This window comes from Camelus ferus, chromosome 26, assembly GCF_009834535.1.
Source record: "Camelus ferus isolate YT-003-E chromosome 26, BCGSAC_Cfer_1.0, whole genome shotgun sequence".
Classification (NCBI taxonomy): Eukaryota; Metazoa; Chordata; class Mammalia; order Artiodactyla; family Camelidae; genus Camelus; species Camelus ferus.
This window is the reverse complement of record NC_045721.1, coordinates 7,544,443-7,564,444: the sequence shown is the minus strand read 5'-3', so window position 1 is coordinate 7,564,444 and position 20,002 is coordinate 7,544,443. Positions and strand designations below refer to the sequence as shown.

General features: G+C 50.5%; 1 protein-coding gene across 5 annotated transcripts; it reads right to left on the bottom strand.

The window, feature by feature from the left end:
* Positions 1-1,424: 1,424 nt before the first annotated feature.
* RNF122 (ring finger protein 122) lies at positions 1,425-19,030 on the bottom strand. Of its 5 annotated transcripts, XM_032468395.1 has the most exons (10): positions 18,894-19,028; positions 18,267-18,375; positions 18,071-18,158; positions 16,818-17,048; positions 15,621-15,805; positions 10,257-10,413; positions 5,389-5,434; positions 5,061-5,102; positions 3,554-3,636; positions 1,429-2,504 (listed from the first exon to the last, which is right to left on the bottom strand). In XM_032468395.1, exons 4-10 carry the CDS (start codon positions 16,949-16,951, stop codon positions 2,390-2,392), a joined length of 762 nt encoding a protein of 253 aa, XP_032324286.1. In that variant the 5' UTR covers positions 16,952-17,048; positions 18,071-18,158; positions 18,267-18,375; positions 18,894-19,028; the 3' UTR covers positions 1,429-2,389. The 5 variants fall into 5 exon arrangements, with proteins under 5 accessions (XP_032324285.1, XP_032324283.1, XP_032324284.1 ...); XM_032468396.1 differs by lacking the exon at positions 18,267-18,375 and having other exon boundaries at positions 18,894-19,030; XM_032468392.1 differs by lacking the exons at positions 18,071-18,158; positions 18,267-18,375; positions 18,894-19,028 and having other exon boundaries at positions 1,428-2,504; positions 3,554-3,633; positions 15,621-16,493; positions 16,818-16,959.
* Positions 19,031-20,002: the final 972 nt, after the last annotated feature.

Genomic DNA, 20,002 nt, shown 5'->3' with positions numbered 1-20,002 from the left:
CAAACTCTGAACTGAGTACCAAGACCACACTTAGGACTACAAATTTGGGACTTGTGACTAACTGGTCATCAGCTACTGTCAATTTCTATCTGATCAGCTAACAAACAGCCAGCTTTCCTGTCTCTGTGCTGGAATACCATTCTACCTAGCTGCGCTGGAGCAATGAAGGTAATACAAGGTATTTTCAACCATCAGTTTGACTTTAGGACAATACCACTCAAATTTGAAACATGGACATTTTAGTAGCTACGTTTTAAGAAGAATACACCAATGCTGATGAGTTTTCCTTGAGAAGAAGGGAGGTGGTGAAGTAGGAACTGCAGAGGTTAAAGCCCCGCCTGGAGACCACCTGTGTCCCATCTCATTCCAGTGGTGCATCCAGCAGAAGCTGGAGGGAAGGCTCTTTGTTGTGCTGGGGTGGGGGAAGTGCATTTTATTCCCCATGTTAAGTAAGTGGGCAGACCTAGAGGAGGAAGTGATGCCCCCAGTAAAGAGGTCCCGCCCTGAGGGTTGGCAGCAGGGAGCGGGGGTTGGGGGTGGCAAAGAACACCAAGACAGGTGCTGGCAACTTCACCAGGACTGTCAGGTGCCCCAGCTGCCCCTCGGGTCTTGCTCAGCATCAACTGTGCGGACAGCCTCCACAGCACAGCTGCAGGGCTGGGAGAGCATCACTCCTCCCCTTCAGGCCTGGCTCCTCTGGGTGCCTGGGCATCTCCTGCAGGTCCATAACCCACCGCTACACTAGACTTTGCTCAACAGATGCGCCTCTGGGCAGAGCACCCGAGGCTCGCTCCCGGGGATGCACCACAGCCCTGCTGCTCCATGCTTACGATGGCCACGAGAACTGTTCCCGGCCCTCTCCATCCATTCTGCAAGCCCACTGATTCAGCACCTTCTTTGAGACACTGAAAGAGCAAAGTTGGAGGGCACAGGTGCGGACAAGAGCATAAAAGAGTTAACAATGCATCACTTTTAGATGCGGTACTGAGAGTGGGATGTGTCAGTGATGGTCAGCTAGCAGGTGAGAGAAAAGTAGTACGTGAAAGCAATCAAACCTCAACAGTAGCAACCTGGACCTTTAGTTGTGTTTAGAGCTCAACTTCTTGAATTACAAGGTGAATTCTATTAATTACCAGTCTTGGTAGCCGGAACACTGGGATAGCATACATCAACTTTCTTTAAAATTGTAGAAATCTAGTGAATGAGCCTGGCTCAGTCAGGTCTTAAAGCGCACTGATGTTAGTCCTAACTTATGCTAACCAGATAATAATCTAATTCCATCTCTTCTTTTCAAGGATTAGGAAGCTCTGTGCGCGTGCGTCTGCTCTGAGCATGGGGAAGTGAGAACTCGGTTCTCCCTACTGGCAGAAAAGGGCCAGCAGACACAGGCCACAACCACAGGCAAAAGGTTAGAGAAACTTGTTATTAAATTTAATTTTCCTTAAATACATAACCTTTCTCCCACCCTCACCCATTTTGGGGAGAAACAGAAACCCCCCCCCCACCCCTTCCGTTTGGGGGATTCCATGTATAAAACCTGAGATGGTGAGGATGAAGTACAAAAATACTATTTACAAAGAGGAAGAGGGTGTCCGTTGCAACCTTGACCTTCCGGCCCCCTCCTCCCCAGGCCCCTTTTTGCTCCTTTAGGAAAAACCCCTGGGAATCCATTTGGGTGTAGAAGCCCTTCCTATGGAGGGGGGCACTCAAGGAATAGGAAGCTCTGAGACTGACCGAGGAAGAGGGGACAGGTAGCACCTCGGATGCTCGCAGGCGGAGGGGCCGCCCCCACCACCCTGCAGTCAGCAGGCCGGCCGGCCAGCCTTTGTTTCCACAGGTCTCATGTAAACATTGACTTTCCTTCTCTAGTCCCTGCTCTTCCCGGTTTCCTCCAGAGCCTCCCTCAGTTCCCCTGGAGGCACCTGGTTCCTCCATCTTTTCCTCCCTTCTGACCTTCCTCTGGAAGGAGTGGGGAGGGGCCGGGGGGGTCACAGGAGGGACAGAGCCCATCTCATCCCCTCTTCCAGGTCAGGGCAGCTTGTCCCCCTCAGGGCAACCCTCAGGGGGTGTGCTCCAAGTTCTTGGCCAAATAGGAGTGGATTTCTTTCCCCAGAGCAGGGACAAGGCAGGGAGACAGTCCAGTACCAGGATGCAGTGGTCTTGATGGGTGAAGCTGTCAGAACTGAGTAAGCAGGGAAGAAGGCTGCGGGAGGCAGAGGTGGGCCAAGTCTGGTCTCACCCTGATGCTGGAAGACCAGCCCTGCTCCCCTTCCACTCCAGGTAAGCATGGCTGTTCCCACCCAGCAGTCTTGTTCACCACAGCTGTGTGGAAGGACCAGGCCCCCACGAGGCTAGAAGTCTTCTCCAGGCCTTAGTACAGGGGCAGCTGTCACACCAGCTCATCCAATAGGATCCCGATGCTCTGAGCGGCCTCCGAGGGACCAGCAATGGGCTTGTTGCACATGGGGCAGACACAGCGGACCTCCAGCCACTTCACCAGACACCTGTGGGCAAAAGACGACCCGTTTTTCCCTAAGAAGATACCAACCTGCTCCGGCTGTCTTTTCAGAGCCCAGCTGCTTCTCAGAACAAGACCATCTCTGTCCTTGCCCCAGTCTAACCCGTTTGCTTGGTGTCCAGAGGGGATGTGGGGCTTCATGGGTTAGGGGCAGATGGGAGGGGCTGGGGTATGGAGGGTGCTCCCTGCTTATTTCTGTTAAAAGGCATCCCTGGTGCTGACAGCCCCAAGAGGCCATGCTTTCCCTGGAAACTAGAATATGCTTTGAACGCAGAATGAAAGCAACGATGTTCTAAGAAACGCAATGACCAAAGAACCCTCTCACATATTTTCTTACTGATGTTACTTCCCTGAATTTGAAACCACTTTTGCTGGAAATGATGACACAGAAGCAAAGGAGAAAATGGGACAACCCACAGGTCCTTTTCCTCTTAAGACTTTCCTTAAGCCCAAAGGAGAGACTGTTGGAGAGCCTAAATAAATGTCCATCAACAGATGCAGGGATAAAGAAGATGTGGTGTGCATATATATAAATAAATGGAATACTACTCAGCCATAAAAAGAATAAAATAATCCCATTTACAGCAATGTGGATGGACCTAGAGATTATCACACTAAGTTGGACAGAGAAAGACAAATACCATATATCACTTATATATGGAATCTAAACAATGATACACTGTCTCATAGACATAGAAAACAAACATGATTACCAAAGGGGAAAGGTGAGGGGAGGGATAAATTTGGAATTTGGGATTAACAGATACAGACTACTATATATAAAATAAACAACAAGGACCTCCTGTACAGCATAGGGAACCAAATGGGAACTATATTCAATATCTTGTACCTATAATAGAAAAGAATCTGAAAAAGAATATATATATACATATATAACTGAATCACTTTGTGTGATTACAGTGTAAATTTACACTGTAAATCAACTATACTTCAATAAAGAAATAAAAAATAAATAAATAAAAATGAAAAAGTAAAAGGCATGCCTGGACACACCCCCTCACTGTGGACACTCACTTGCGGTGGAAGGCGTGTTGGCACGGGAGCACGCCCAGCTCATCCTTCCCCTTGAAGTCTTCCAGACAGACCGCGCAGGTCTGCTGCGGAAAGAAAGGGGGCCGTGTGAGGGGACGTGGGGAGGACCTCGCTCAGCCATCCTGAATACCTGCCACCTTATCCCCACCCCAGAGAATGAATCTAACACAGTCTCCTTATCAGCCAGAGAAACCCTAGTCAGATTTTTTATAAAATTGCACTGACAGTATAGTAGCCAGCCATTAACCACGTGGGACTGTTTAAGATTTTTTTTTTTTTAAATCAGCTGTCATTCTATATTTACTTAATTTGGGTAGGGGTGAATAATTAGGTTTGTTTATTTATTTAACGGAGGTACTGGGGATTGAACCCAGGACCTCGTGTATGCTAAGCACATGCTCTACCACTGAGCTAAACCTCCCCCCCAGCCCCCATTTTAGATTTAAATTGATCAAGATAAGGTGAAATTAAACATTTAGTTCCTCAGTCACACTGGGCACATTTCAAGTGCTCAGACAGCCACAAAGTGGTTAAGGGCCCCCACCCTGGGTGGGGCAGACAGCATTTCTGTCCTCAGACACTTCCACTGGGCAGGGATGGGTTTTAATCCTTTCTAGCCTAGTACCTTTGGAGAGGGGGCACTTATCAATAACTGGAGGTCAGGATGGGGGTCTGGCACATGGTTTTACATTCTTTAAATCCAGCCTCGCATCCCAGTATAGCAGCCCCTTCAAGCTCAGCTGAATTATTATTCTGGAGGAGAGCTTAGCAAACATCGGAACCCGTGGACATCATGATAGCAAACACCGTAAGAGTGGACACCAAAAAGAGGGGTGAAACGAGGCTGTGTCCAGGCAGTCTCATGTCTAGTGAGACCTGTGACTCTCCCCACGCCCAGACGACCACACACTTGCTCCCTCCAGGAGTCTCCATGGTGATAGAAGGACGCCTTGGGAAATGACTCAGGGGACCTCAAGGCATAGGTAAGAAAGGACAAGAAATGGTCTATTCCTAAAAGAGTCAGCACTGAGGGGGCCCAAGGAGTTGGTGTGATGGGGAATGGAGGGAAATAGGGAGGAACTGCAGGGCTGGACATGAGTCAGACCCACAGTCCCTAGGGCAGAGCATATACAAAGGAGCTCCTTTCAGACTGAGACATGGGGTCTAACCAGGGGGCGAAGTTCCTGAAACGGCATCGAGTGGTGTGACCATCCTCTCCCATAACATTATGCCTAGCGGGCTTCCTGGGGCCACAGGTCACCACCTATCCAAGCCCTTCTGTGAGCCTTTTGTTCTTTGTCTGCACCAGTTCCAGACATGATGGATTTTGCATACTGATCACCTCCTGGGTGAGTTTCCTTTACTTGGTCCAAGGAGATAACTAAGGCAGGGCCTAAAAAGATTCCTGCAAAGGTCTGGGCCGAGAGCGGGAGACGGTGCTGTGTGCCTTACCCACTGGGCCCCCTGCGTACTGTCTCCGAGCACTCACCCCGTATAACTGTAACTTCTTGGCATCACCTTTAAGCACCACCTGGGAAGAGGGGATACGGTGTCAAAAGAAACCAACCACAGGGGCCAGGTGGTATCAGCCGAGGAAGGGAGCCCCCAGCCCTGCCCGGAGTGCCCCCCTCACCCTCCCATGAAGGAGGGGGGCTTTGGGCCAAGCCAGACTTGCGGACATGATAGGAGTTAGCCTCAGAGGAGGCCAGAGGTGAGGCCAAGGAGGAGGCCCGGCCAGCTTAACCTGCTCCCCCCAAGTCCACCTCTAGCAGGGCAATTAGGAGGGGAGGAAGTTCAGGGCAAGATGTGGACTTTACCTCTTTATATCCATATCGTTCACTCTGTGCCTGGTTCCGGAGTTTGCTGCAGGAGCAAAAAAGAGCAGAGAGTAGGGGTTACAATGTCTGCACAAACAGCCATTCAAAGCAGGAGAGGCGGACTGGCTGCTTGGGGCATCCTTCTGGGGACGGGGAGGCATGTTCCCCGCTGTGAGGAGGAACTATGTCTTGTCCCGTAGACACATGGATTACGATTTGGACATGGTGCAGGTCACCAGAGTGGATTAAGGTCCCAGACTCTTAACTCAACTTCAACTTCCTCAAAATTCACTGCCAGCAGCCAGACTTGGGAGCTCTCTGGCAGAGCACCCCCGCAATAGCTCATTCGCTCACTCTGCTGTTTCTCAGTGGGGCACTTCCTGCTCCCCAGATGCACAGATCAACAAATCGGCTTCCTGAGTGTCCAGAAGTGAGCTAGTCTTAAAAGGGGTATTTCCATCAAGCCAGGGTAGCAGGAGAAAAGTCTCCAGATCCTGGGGAATTTTCCACCCAGAGAACACAAGTATTCTGGAAGCAAAGCACACACTTCCCCCCGCCCCGGTGCCAGGCCAACACGGGCAGTCCCTTCTTTGTTTTCCTCTTTTTGTTTCAAGCTGGTGGCCTGCACACAGCCAAACTCTCAATAGCCAGACACAATGGCCAGAGCGTGCTGTTACCAGCGGCCGTAGCACAGTAGGCACCGAGGATGCGGTCTGCGACGATCCCAGGGCTAACAGATTCATACACGGTCTTGTGGACCCATACCACCTCAAGAGGGAGAGACTCCTTTTTCCTGATGAGGAACATGAAGTCCAAAGAAATCAAGCGACCGGCCAGAGCTTCTGCACTCGCTGGCAGCAGAGCCCGGATTCTAACCAAAAAGACAACCTGATGACAGAGGCCGAGCTCTGCCGCACACACTGTGGCCTGCTTCACGATCAGCAGGAACACATCACAGTCCTGAGAACGTGATCTGGTTTGGGGAAACCGCCTTTCCCCAACAAGCCTCCAGCTCTCTGAATGGCTTACTATGCAAATGGCTAGGACCATGATCACGCACTGGGCGTACTGTTTTTTTGTTTTTGTTTTTTTTTTTTTATTCTCAGTGAGAGAAACCTTCCGAATGGTGCAGGGAGCTTAACCACCTCCAGTACATGGGAGATGGAGGGGGCTTCTCTCCCACAGGTCGTTTCTACCAAAGATCTGGGTTATTGGAAGGAAACATCAGAAAACCACCAGGTTAGATCAGGTGCAGTAAACTGCAGCCTCCTGAGAGCCTAGTCCAGTTGATCAGTTGTTTTCTAGAACCTACCAGCTAAGAATGGTATGTGTTCTTAAGTGGCTGAAAGCAGACATTGACAGGCTATTTCATATCATGTGAACATGACATGAAACTCAACTTTCAAAGCCCATAAAATTTTACTGGAGCACAGCCACACTTGTAGTCGGCGTGTTGTCTCTGGCTGCTGCTTCTGCACAGCAGAGCTGGGTAGAGCAGACAGAGGTCACATGACCCGCAAGCCTAACCTATCTGACCTTTTGCAGAAAAAGATGGCTGGCCTGCGTTAGAGGAAGAGAACCTCCCGTCACAAGCCTCAGTCAGAGGCGGTGAGGGCAGACGCTCCGTGGGCAATGCAGCGATACTGAAACAGCCTCGAGTGGGGGAAGGTACAAGGCAGGGAAGAGGGAAGCCCGAAGCAATCAGGGAACAGATGAGATCTGTTGCAGCCACCTCCACAGCTCCTAACAGGAGGTCAGGGGACCTGGTGGGGCCCCTTGTGCCTGGAGCCTCTTAGGAGCTGCAGCCCAGGTGTCCTCCTGCCATGGGGCTGAGGTGAGGCAGCCCAGCCCCTGCCCCCTCGCTCGCCGGAGGGTTTTGGGTCATTGACGAGTTGGACAAAGAACCTAACCAGGGCTCCTGCAGTCCCACCCTTCACGTTGCCCCTTCACAAATACAGATGCATCTGCGCCCCCACTTCCAAATGACACAGGTAGGGAAGGGCTCACCCAAAGCTTAAATGATCAAGTGCTACCTGCCTGATGCTGAGTTCACCTGGGGAAGGAAGAAAGCGATCTCGTTGTCAGGGGATCACAGCCGCCTTCGGAGGCAGACACTGCCACTGTCACCAGGTGTGTATGGGGTAAATAAGGAAGTGGTGAGGAGCATGCTTCTTGACTCAGAGTGAGGGGATGTCACACGTCTTTTGAGCCTTGCCCGCCTCGCTTGCAAGGCGGCTACACTTCTATTGCACGTTCAGTGCCCCTCTGCTTGCTGTACCGTGGGATGCCCGGGGCGCCCTCCTTCCCCACCCTCGTCCCTTCTGTCTGCCTGGTTCCCTTTAAGGCTCTCACCCAAGGATCCTCCAGAAGCCGGACTCTTAGCGCCCAGGACTATCTATCTGCACAGCAAAGGGCTTCAGAGCCACACTCTGGGTTCCCTCTGCACAGACTTCCGTATCAGGAAGGTACTGATGGCAAGGAAATGGGGCCAAAGGGTTGCAAGGGAAACAAAAGCAAAAAGCAGAGCTCTGGGCCATCCCAGCAGGGGTGGAGCGCCAGCAACTTGGGACAGGTGGCCTTCTCAGCTGCCGGGTGAGCAAAGCAACTAAAAATACCCTGATTTCAATGAGACCATTTCTAGCTGCTGCCAGTGGGCTCCCCAGTGCTTCTCCCTTTTGCAACAAACAATGCAGCCAGGTCCTGAGAAGAATTGTCCCTTTCCTGCCTGTTTGGACTTCACGGGCCCCTCCATCCTGTGAGGGGCAGAGGTCGGCTCTGGACGGGAGCGGCGGGGAAACTGAGCGAGGGGGACCAGGGGAGAGGGGGCTGGCCTTGGCCGATGAGCTCATCAGGTCGGGGTGGGGGTGGGGTGGGGTGTCATGGGCCTGTTTTGGCTGAGGAGGAAACCGAGAAGCTGGGAGAGGAAGTGGCTTCTGTGCTTGTGTGTCTTTCTATATTTAGACACTCACAGGCTGCCACAGAACAGCAGGCCCAGGGCACCATGAAACTCCAGGGTCAAACAGGCTTGGGGTGGGGGGACGAAGCTGCAGAACAAAGGGCTGCAGGACCAGGGGGCAGATCACTGCCGGAGGGACAGGTGGTGCTGCTGCCCCGCAGGGGGCAGCTTTTGGTATCTTGTGGCTGCGGCTCTGTTCTTTCCCCCCAGCCAAACACAAAACAGATCGGCTAAGCCCAGCTCACAGCCTGTCCTGCAGGGCCCCAATCTCCAGCTGGTAAGGGGGTGACCACTGCTGTTCCTCCACTTTCCCACTCAAGGAATAAGAATCAGAGAAGGCCAAAGTGTGGAATCTGAGACTCTAGCTAACGGTCCCCGGACTAGCCCACCTCTCTGTATTCCTCAATATATGACCTTCGACAGAGTAACTGCCTGAGCGTGAATTTCCTCATTTACAAAGCAGGCTAACACTGAACAGCCTCTTCCCAGCATCACACGTAAATCCTTGGTATCTCCAGTCTCTGGGGAACTGCATAAATTGCTTAATCTGGGGAGATAGGGGTGGGTAAGGAGATGGGCGTAGTTAGTGGTCAGGAGGACAGAAGAGTTTAAGGAAGAAAACCTAGGCTTGGGGAAAGGGGAGGGGGTGGCAAGATACCAGAAATCTACCCTCACCCCCCCACTTAATAACCAGATGCAAATTTTAGACTCAGTTGCACAGGAGGGGAAACAAACCACGATCTTCTCTGCAAAGACCTGTAAGTGGAAAGTTCCAGTCCTAGGGACTTTTTAAATGCTGAGAAAGAAGAGGCCCAGGGCAGTGGGCTGGGGGCCACTGGGGAGCAGGGCTCAAGGACATTTCCCCTTAAGAGAGAGCTCCTGCAGTCCTAGGAATCCGGAAGGCTGTTAACTTTCTCTCCAGCCTCCTGCCAGGTGAGACACTCAAACCCACCAGGACATCTCAGTGGGGAACTCCTTTTGCCTTCGTCTTAATTTAATCTTCTTAGGTGACTTGTTCAGACCCTAGCCTAGACCCCAGCTGATGTCTACCCGGTCTTTTGGTAGCGCGTGCACGTGCGTGCGTGCGTGCGTGCGTGTGTGTGTGTGTGTTGGTTGGTTATTACAATGGCTCCACGAACCAGAAGCACATTCTACTTTCAGAGATGTTCAACGTTCTCTGGGCACAGGACAGTCCTATACAATGAGGAATTGTTAATACCAATAGTGTGCCCCCGTCAGAAACACTATTTCTTTTTTCCACTCTGAATACCAGGCATGCCGCACATTTTTGATAGAAAACAGCCACCAGTTCCCGTATCTTTCAACAAGAAGTGAAGAAACAATTCCTGGAGCTTGGCTGGCCTGCCAAGCTCAAGTCCTTCCCTGGAACTCTACATAGCAAGAATAAGTGATGGATTTAGGTTTTTCTCTCCCAAAAATAAGAGCTGGCAAGGCAGAACAAACAAGCAGCTCCATAGACACCAGCCTGCAAATGTTAGCATCTGGAGAGTTGACAACAGGCTTTCCCAGGGGGGCAGAAGAACATTGCACGGGCATAATGACGCCCACCAATCCCTAGCTACCCAGAGGGTGCACATGGTGGAGGGAGCAGTTAAGGGACCACCAGTGATATTATTTGGTCAGATAGTCATTCTAGGCAACCTTACAGTAACTGGGATGCAGCCCAATGCCATGCTGACCTCATACGCTCTCGAACAACTTGATAGGCTAATGTAAACAGAGACGCCAGGTCTCACGGGCCCAGCGAAGGGCAGGCTAAGTCCTGCCCTCAAAGCAGGGGCCCCCGCTGGAGGCTGGTGACTCTGCTATGGGAGCCTTGCTCGGCCCACCCTACCCCTGGCCACCGCCTCCTGGATGCCCTCCACCCCAGCTCAGCCAGTGAACCACCCACCTGATGAAATAGCAGCAGAAGATGAGGCTGAGCATGAAGACAAAGATGCCCGTGCCAAAGATGACCATGTAGATGTTGAGGGGAAGGTCTTGGAAACTGATGGGTGGCATCGAGCAGGACTTGTTGGTGCTCACCAGTCCCAGGCCGCAGAAACACCCTGCAAGGAACGGGGGAGGAAACGTGTTATGATAGTGGGAAGCGTTCCACTGGGGTCAATGGGTCTGTGTCCGCAAGGATGGAGGGAGATGTGGCAAACCTCTGGTCCAGGGGTTTACATTTATACTCTAGTTCTAACACTTACTAGCTATGTGATCTTGGGTAAATTACTTAACCAATCTGTGAAATGGGATACTATACACTGTACTTAAAATGGCATCTGCATCTAGGGGACCAAGGATTCAATGGACGGAAAGCAGGGAATTCACTTCCATCAGTGAGAAGCCCATATGGAGCAAGAGCAAGGTGAAGAGCCTCAGGGGAGGAAACTCTGCTTCTCCCCAGCTATGCGACCTTTAAGAAATCACCTCTCTAAAGACTTCCCTTTGTCAAAGGAAAACAGCAACATGCAGAGAGGAGTGAAATGATGGTGTTGAAAAAATATGCTTTGTAAACTGCAAAGGTCATTTGTCATTATTAAGCCACCTGCTCCAGAAGCCAAGTTGCACTAGGACCAGAATAAAAATTGTTCACTCCAAGGCTGAGCCAGCATTTCAGAAAGTGGCAGGGGTGTGCGGGGCGGGGAGCTGCAGCTAACTTTTCTTGGCCACCTTCCCCTTTCTACTCAAAGTCTTGCCGGGCAGGCCCACGGTGGTGGTGGCATCCGCGGGAGCTTGTTAGAAATGCAGAGTCTCAGGCCCACCCCCTCCTCACCAAAATGAATCACAATCTATGTTTTAACAAAGTCCACTCAGCGTGGGAAGCACTGGCTAGCCGAGAGATGCTTCTTTTTCTCACGTGACTCAGGAGTAAATCCCATTTGGTCTGAAGGTGGTAATCACCTTGCCCATGCCAAGGTTTGGTGCTGAGGTAGGTGTGTGAGAAGGTTCTGGCCGAAGAAACAAAGAGAAAGGGAAAAGAAAAGATTTCTCTTTTTTGGGGGGGTCACATCTCCCCCAAAATACCTGGAATGGTGGCAGCCAAGTTACAACTGGAAAGAGAGAAGTTCAACATAAATCTGGTGCCCAGAGGACCAGGAAAGAGGAGAACGAAGGAAAGATTTTGTCAGCTGAGTTGCTGGATTAACTGATTCTGGAGGCACTTGATATCCTGGGACTACTGGTCCTGGGAGTTAGTAATATTTTCTGTAATGCATTAACTATAAGGGGAAAAAAAAAAGAGAGAAGATTTAACAACAAACCAGTTGAGTGTTTTTTCCTGCTTGTAGGCAAAATTATCAGTGGTCCAAAAGGTAAGCATCAAACACCTAGATTTCAGAAAGTGCTGGGACAAGACTAGACTTCGCCATCCACCTGCTGCCGCCCAGGCACATCCTCATGCTATGAATTCAACCTCTGTAGTAGTGCCACAGTGAAATGTTATCTGGCCCCCTCCACTGGGGATGAAAAAGACTCAATCACTCAATAATGTGTCTACAGTCAAACAGCTAAGAGGGCTTGGCTTCAAAGACCTTGGGACTCAAGCCATCAACATGGTTTTTAAGTACTTTCCTAACATCGTGGTTAGGAGCCAGAAACCCACGAAAACACTTTGGAATTCGACATCGTAACTGCGAGGCTACCGCAACTCAGGAGAAGACTGGCTTCAGAGACTCGAAGTCATCTCTGACATCATGCATCTCATGCCTCTATGTTCCTTAGATCAATCTAGTGACCAGTATTCTGAGCCTCCCTTCAAACCTCTTTCAGATTCTGTGCCAGCTCTATTGCCAAGTCCCTGTTCCAAACAGATTTGGGGCCCAATTCTACTCCAAGCCCTTATTCCAGATGCCTAAATGACGTCTAGTCCCTCACCTAATTTAGCTCACATGTCTGACATTTCCTCCCACTTGGTTCCTATGGTGTATTTTCCAAACTCAGGACTGGCTTCGAGTCCTCCTAAACACGCATGCGCCAGGTCCCCGCCCAGTACCCTCCAGGATCACCCCATGTGGGCCAGTCCCCTATTTCTTCCCCAACCCTGTCTTCAGCTACCTCCGCGCCTTTGTTCCTGCAGCTTTCCCTGCCTGAAACTCCCTCTCCCTTCTGAAGTCCACCAAGCCTGGTCTTTGCGCTATTCCAGTGACCCCTCCCTGCCACCCCCACCCCCAAATTCTGTAGTCACACGGCCTGCATCATGTGTTCTGGCTCCGGTACATCCACTGGCTTATCTTACGTTGCCCAATCATTCTTAACATCAACTTAATTTAACTCAAACATGCATTAAGCATTGATTATATGACAAGTATCATGACAGATATTGACGATAAAAAAGCAAATTAGAAAGACTAGATGATTTTATTGTCTAGGGAAGAAGACAGACACAAAGGTTTTACAAAACACAAATGAAGCACCACAGTAGAGGCGGGACTCTACGCAATCCTGAGACCAGAGATGGAGAGAGTTCTTTCTCACAAGACTGAATGCTGGGAGGCAGGTCTGAGGACAGTGACTTGGACATTTGTACATTCTCCAGTGTCTTACCCTCGCTCGGGTTTCACTTGTTTTCAATAACTGGTGAACAGATTTTTTAAAAAAACTCCTGGTTTTCTCAAGACAAACCAGTAATCTTGGCAAGAGCTCCCACTTCAAAGTAAAGAGACTGAAATTTGGGAAAATTCCCCAGAAACTGCCCTCAGCTAATAGATGACTGGTCGACCAACAAGCATTACTGATGGCATGATTTATACACTGACATTATGGAGAAACAAAAAGTGAAAGAAGTTCTTCTCCTGAAAGACTTTTTTTTTTTAACTAACAGTCCTTTATTTATTTATGGGGTGGGTAATTAGGTTTATTTGTTTATTTATTCATGTGGAGGTCCTGGGAATTGAACCCAGGACCTCAGGCACGCTAAGCATTCACTCCACCACTGAGATATACCCTCCCTCCTGTAATTCCTTTAGAATAAGTTGGAAAAAAAAATGCTTCTAAACTTTGCTAAGCCCTCGCTTCTAGCCTCCAGCATGGGTTAGAAAGTTTTCACCCCTTCACCCTCCACTCAAATATTTGATCTCTGTGGGCCAAAGGAGATCAATTTTCCATGAAGGCACCACGGTGGACTCGCTAGGGAGGGACAACCTTCAGTCCACTCTGGAAAAGGCCCTTTGGGCTTCCCTTCCAGGAACTCTGTCCTCAATGCCAGGAGCCTTCCTCCCCACCAGGCACATCTCCCCCACCCTCGTCTCAGCAGTATTCGATGCTGTAAGAGGGTCTAACTCTCTCTTACAATTTGGCTCTCTCTGCCTCTTTATAAGCTGGATCCTGGCATCTTAAGAGTCCCAAAGAGCCTCATTTGGTTTCCTGTTCTGAGAGCTTGCCCAGCAATGGCCAGAGTAAATGCACACAGTACACACGTATTCACTCTGGCCTCAGCAGTGTATCAGTTTATCTTGACCGTCTTATCTTGCCGAGAGAAGCTTTCCCTGGGGCTTCAGGACTGAGTCAGTGAGTTGGGGACTTTTCTGTGATAAAGAGGTGTGGGTAGGAAGAGCTTCACAGTCAAGAGGAGTCGGCCCATTTGCTTGTATTCTGATTAAAAAGAAATGGAAAAAATATACATTTGGCTAAAAGCTGACAGTGGAGTAGTTTTTCCTCTAAAACTTATGAGGACTGAACACCAAGCCCAGGAAAGAGGGGCTCCAGCTATTTTTCACTAAGGTGTTGGGGAAGGGATGGCTTCCTCATTGGAGTCAAAGAAGAATGATCTCTCGAGCCCTTTAAGAAGTGAAAAGATAAAGCAGCAAGTCCTCTGAGGGTCTAAAAACCTCATATGAAAGAGGGCTGCCCCAGACGAAAGGCCAGGGTTACTGGCAGCCACCTTGGTTCTCCTCCTGAAGTCTGTTCCATTGTTTCAGCCAACCTATGAAAGCCTTGACATCAGAATGTCTCATCTCCCGGCTTGCAGGCTGGGAGCTGGAATGACGTCAAGAGAAGGGCCGGCCAAGAAAGACCAGTGGATCTGGGAAATGCGTACCCTTCCCAGCCAACGGGAATCTTTCCCAGATGCTGGGATGCACTGTCCTTCCTCACCCCCCTCCATCCTCCGCCCCCACTCCAGCAATGCTGCCTATCACACACAGCTTGGTTCATTTTCAGGAAATTAGATCCTACCAGCAAGAGGAAGAGGGGGATGGGGACCACTCACACACATGCTGCCCAAACCCTGCTTAAAACAAAAGCCTTCTGAAATAATTAATGTAAGATCTGGCAAGAGTCTGCGCTCAAGAATGGATTTTTCTTTTTTTCTAACTAGCCAGCCTACCGGACTCAGCCATAAGGCCAGCTGTTTTTGTCCCTCGCACCCCACCCCTCTCCTCCAGAAACTCTCCAAGCTTTAGGACAGCGTGATCAAGGTCCTAGGGCCACTGGAAGGTATTACCAGCCAAGGTTCTTAACTGACCCGCTCAGAAGAGCCATCCTCTCAGGAAGCCTGGGCGAGGAATCAGACCCAAGCCCAACCTGTATCACCTGAACGGCTTAAAGCCTGAGGTGAGAGGAATTTAGCATCACCCAGGCCGGGGTGGGAGGGGTGACTGGGTCTGGAGGCGCGGCCAACACCGAGGCACAGGAGCTAGTCCTGCGGTCTTGCCTTGGCTCCCCAGGCCAGCCCAGCACTCAAAGGTAGCCGGGCGCCGAGATATCTGCAAGGCTTTATCAATCCAATAAAGCCACGCTCTAATCCGGCGTCCTCCACAGACACAAAGCCCCCTGTGAAGCCAACAAAGGCGCAGAGGAAGCCGCCGCCGCGCCCCGTCCCGCACGCTGCATTGTATACATATTTAAAATAGCCTGTAAAGTTTCAGGCCGGGAACTTGAGCTCCCTCTAGGAGATCCAAGCCCGAGCGCGGATTTAATTCTCCGACAACCACAACAAAGAACAGAGTTTGAGCTCACAAAGGCAAGGGAAGCGGGTAGGAGAGCGAAATCGCCACACAAAGGCCGGGAACCCCTCGGCTCCCACGCCCCCCGCCCGCCGCCCGCTCACAGCGCTTTCTCAGCCCTTTAGTTAAACCTGGATTTTTTTTTTTTTTTCAAATTCCGCGCTGTGCAGAGCAGAGCTGGGCGCCAGTACGCCTCCGAGGCCGTCCCATTTCAGGAGAAACTTGGCTGGAGAGGGAGGACGAGCCCTCGGACCTGAACCGTGGCGCCCCCCACCTCGCGTCTCCGGCCAGCCCCGCTCCCCTCTCCCTCCCGGCCAGGGACTCACCGTTACACCACTGGAATGGGTGCATCAATGAACCCTCGGCTGGCTTCCTCCGGCGAACGAACGCAGGCAGCGAGCGGGTCGGGCAGGCGGGGTGGGCGCGCCAGCTCGCGGGGCCGCAGGAGGGGCCGGTGCGGGGCGCGGCAGCCAACTTCCTCCGCAAGTCGAACTCCCTCCGGAGCCGGGGGCTTCGGCGAGAAGGGTTGTAGAGCAACAAAGAGGAAAGAGAAGAAAACAAACAAACAGACAGAAAGTCCCCCGGATCAAAGCACCGCGGAGAAAAGGCAAGGAGGGCCCCGGGGCTCGGGGAGCTGCGGGGCGCCGCAGGGCCAGGTGGGGGCGCCCGGTAGGCAGAGGAGGAGTGACCCAGAAGCGGCGGCGCAGAGGTGAGCTGCCAGGGACGCCGAAACTGACACGGGGTTCGCACACACCCTCCCTTATACTCCCCGCCCCCGAAACTCCGCCCCCCGCCCATCACCCGCCCTCCGGCCAATGGGAGCCTTCCTCCTGGCCCCGGGTATTATTTGCAGGTCCGCCCGGATCCCAGCGGGCAGCGTCTTGGCCCCCTGGGAGCCTCCCTCTTCACCTTTCCAGTCCTCGGGATACTTAAGTCAAAAGAGGCGCGCGCTGCGCCGTGGGGTGGCCGGCCGAAGCAGCCCTGGGCAGCCGGGGCCAGCCTCCTCCGCCAGGGACCCGGAGGAAAGCGAACAATTAGTGTCACGGTGTTTTCTGCCTCCAGATCTGTTACTGTTTAGCATTTCTATAGCTCTTTGAGAAGCCAGTTCTGGGGAGCGGTTACATTTCTGGCCGGAAGGCAAGGACTCGGTCTTGGGTGGCGGTTCGCACGTTCCTTTGCTCACTTCCGAACTGGGGGAACTGAAGCCAGGAGGTAAAGCCGATGAATTACAAAAGTGAGATCTGGAAAGCGCTTCAGCTATCATCTCATTTTTTGGCGAGCCGCCACCACCACCAATTCCCCCCAGTTTTACAAACAAGGAACTAAGGTCTGAAGCTTAAGCATACGACAGACTTGTCAGGGCTCTAAACTCTTGAGTAGCAGAGTCAAACCCAGACATCGACATTGGCAATACCGTAAGGGCAGTATCTTCCGCATCTAGCACCACGCAGGTGTTGAATAAACAGTAGCTGGGAGAAAGGCTGAATCTCTTGATTCATTGTTCAGTGTGATAATTTCTTTACCTGATGTTGCATACACTTTGAAAACTTTGAGAACTTTTTTCTTTCTTCCTTCCTTCCTTTCCCTTTTCCTTTCCTTCCTCTCTTCCTCTGCTTCTTTTTCTTTTTTCTTTTATTTGTCTGTCTTTGTCTTTCATTTATTCAGAACGTATTCACCGTGAGCCTACTTTGTGCCAAGCACTGTTTCACTGGCGACCCATCAATGTCCTCCAGTCCGATGTCCTGGAATTTACGCTGCATGAGGAGACAAACAGTAAGCAAGCAGGAAAACATTTACATAAGAATGAGTCAACCTAATCTTCATATTAAACTTACTCTCTCAATAGAAGGTGATACATATTTTCCCTAACTCTTGAAAGTTTGTAACACACAAATAAGACTATGCAGATGAGTACTTTGTCATTTAAAAGCATGACGGTTAAGGTAGCAAATGACTTGGCCAAGAATACGCAGCAGTCTGCAACAAATAGTTTAGCACTTAATTATGTAATTGTCTGAAAGTAATTGTTTTTCTTTATGAGCTTCTCTGGAAGGGCATCATGTACAGATCCAACTGATTTCATCTCCTAATTAGACAATTACAAAGCTTCCGTTTTCTCAGACTCTAGATGTCTTAGACTTCAGAGTCTGCAAGGATAGTTCTGTGAGAGTTGTTATATACAGGCCGCCCCCCACCCCCCACCCCAGGTCTTAAACCCAGAGATGCTGATTCAGTAGTTAAAGGGCGGTCCCCAGAAGTGTTCATTTAACATCCCTTGTGCCCCCAAATTCTCATGCAGTTATGCTGAGAGAAATAATGCTCTGCTCTTACTCTCAAATCCATCCTCTCTGTCATCTTCCTGAAACATAAATCTCATCATTTGTTTCTCTTGCTTAACAACATCTGTTGTTTCCTGGTGTTTACAGGGCAAAGTCAAACTCTAGGGTGTGGCATTCAAATCTTTTTAGTCTTGACCTTTGCCTGTCATCCTAATGCCAAACACACACTCTCCTTCCCCCCACACTATCCTTCAGACATGAAATTTCTACCACTGTTCATGGGGCATCCCTTCCCAATCTCCCACCCTCATCCCTCCTGGCCACTGTAGCCATGCCTCCAGTGACGGCTTAGGCTGGGAGATGTAAGTTGAAGGAAAGGCTTTGGTCCTGGGCATCCTTGAAAAGGTTGATTCAGTCCAGAGTTTTCCTAGATTGAAGGGTCTGATCAAAGACAAGTTGATTTCTCACGTCATGTCAACACAATTTAGAGAACTCACCTGCCCCCGAAACTCAACCAATGATGCTTCTTATGCCCAGCGTCTTGTGAATCAGGAAGACAAGTCTGGTTATTTGGCGAGTTAGACACTGAAACAGTAAAGAAGATGATGGGTTATAGACCCGAAGCCACGTGAGAAGTCTGAAGTAGAATTACGTTTCTAAATCTTCCATGGAAGAGAGAAAGGGAATACTAACTCTCCAGGAAAATGTCTAAGGAGTCAGGGATTCTCTTCATTTCCATGGCCCCACATCAGCGTCCGCTCACACGCCTCCAAAGCCCCCTCATCTTCAGGCCTTGTTAGCACTAGAGAAACACATTTTGGAGAGAGAGCTAATTCTACAGCGGAGCATGAGACCAGAAACCTTAACCCCATCATTTTACCTTTCCTAAGAGCCTCTCTCTTCCCTGGTCTCCCCAAATCCAGCCCTAAAATATAAGAGAGAATGTTCACCGTGTTTGGTTGTAAGAAGTGATAATTAACTCCAAATAAACTTGTCCTACTTCAAAATTAGGCAAATTGTCATACCATTTCCCCAAACTTTTTCTTTTCTCAAGAGAACAATTTTCATAAGAACAGGCAGTTCTTTGAAGGCATTAGAGTTGTTCACTGTATATTTAGGCAAAGGAGGCCCTTCACTCATTTTATTCCTCTGTTCAGATACCCTGGAGGTCTCAGCACCAGGATGCTTTTAGGAGACGATTAATGCAACTCTTGGCCGAAGGTGTTTATAGTCTTCTTAGCAACGCCCAGGTCCTGGCTGTGGTTCTCTAGGGAAGTGAAGCAGCAGTTTCCCCGTCCCCACCCCCAGCTCCCAACCCACCTGGGAAATCCAATAGAATAAGGCACTGGCGTGACCAGGGAGACGAATCTTCCTCTCTCTGTAGAGTCTGGGTCCGTTCTGGCGTGATGCCCCGGACGTCTCCCCAAGCATCTCGGAAGCCTCCCCGGTGATCTTCCTAAGTACCAGGGGAGGCTGGAAGGACACACAAGCTCTGGGGTTCAGGCTAACCTGGTTTCCCAGGACTCCTGCAGAGTCCTGCTGTGACTGGATTTCCAGAATGAAGCCCATTAATTCTCCGTGTCAGTGCTGAGCCATCCCATGTGCGAGAGTGGAGATTGGAGAATGAAGAAGAGGAGGAGAGAAAAACACCTTTATGTTGCTCGGATGCAGGATAAGCTACTGTGGGGGGTTTGAGAAGGTGCCCACACATTTTTTATCCCTCCTCCCTTCAAGTGCGGGGGCCTCACTCCCACTCCCTGGACTCTTCTAACAAGCAGAATGAAGTGGAGATGACAGTGGTTGATTTTGGAGACTGAGTCATAAAAATGCACTGCATTTTCCCGTTTCTTTCTCCGCTGCCCCCCCCCCTCCATCCAATCCTTTGCTCTGAGGAAGCCAGGAGCTGTGTTACAGAGACACTCACCTTTGGAGAAGCCACATGGGGGGCCACAGGGGTCTCTGGTAACAGCCGTGAGAGTGGCCTTGGAGTGGATATCCTCGCTTTAATCATGCCTGGAGTGACCACAGGTTCTGCCAACACACTGAGAGACCACGAGGCAAAACCACACAGTTAAGCTGCTCCTGACCTCCAGGAACTGAGACAACAAATGTTTGCTGTTCTAAGCTGCTGAGTTTGGCAATAATTTGTCATTTAGCAATAGATAATAATACAGCCACTGTAACAGAGAGACGTAAAAAGTACCGAGGCTCCGACAGTGTAGTTTATTTCTGTCCTAAGGAATATTCCAAAGAAAGGAGGTGGTCCTGCTTCCTGGAGTCATCCAGAGACCCGGGGCCGTTTCCTCTCGCTGTTTGGCTGGGTCCTATCATGTGTTCCTTGCTCATATGGGAGAAGTTGACTTACCAGTTACATAGCTTATGTTCCAACCCGAGGGAGGGTACAGAAGAGTGGAAAGACAGCATTTTCC

Coding starts and splice junctions, on each gene's coding strand:
- RNF122 (XM_032468392.1), bottom strand. CDS start 16,092: ATGGGCGGGGGGCGGAGTTTCGGGGGCGGGGAGTATAAGGGAGGGTGT. Junction 5,435..10,256: donor TTCTGCTGCTATTTCATCAG/GTGGGTGGTTCA, acceptor TTGCTCCTGCAG/CAAACTCCGGAACCAGGCAC. Junction 2,505..3,553: donor CAACACGCCTTCCACCGCAA/GTGAGTGTCCAC, acceptor TTTTGCCCACAG/GTGTCTGGTGAAGTGGCTGG.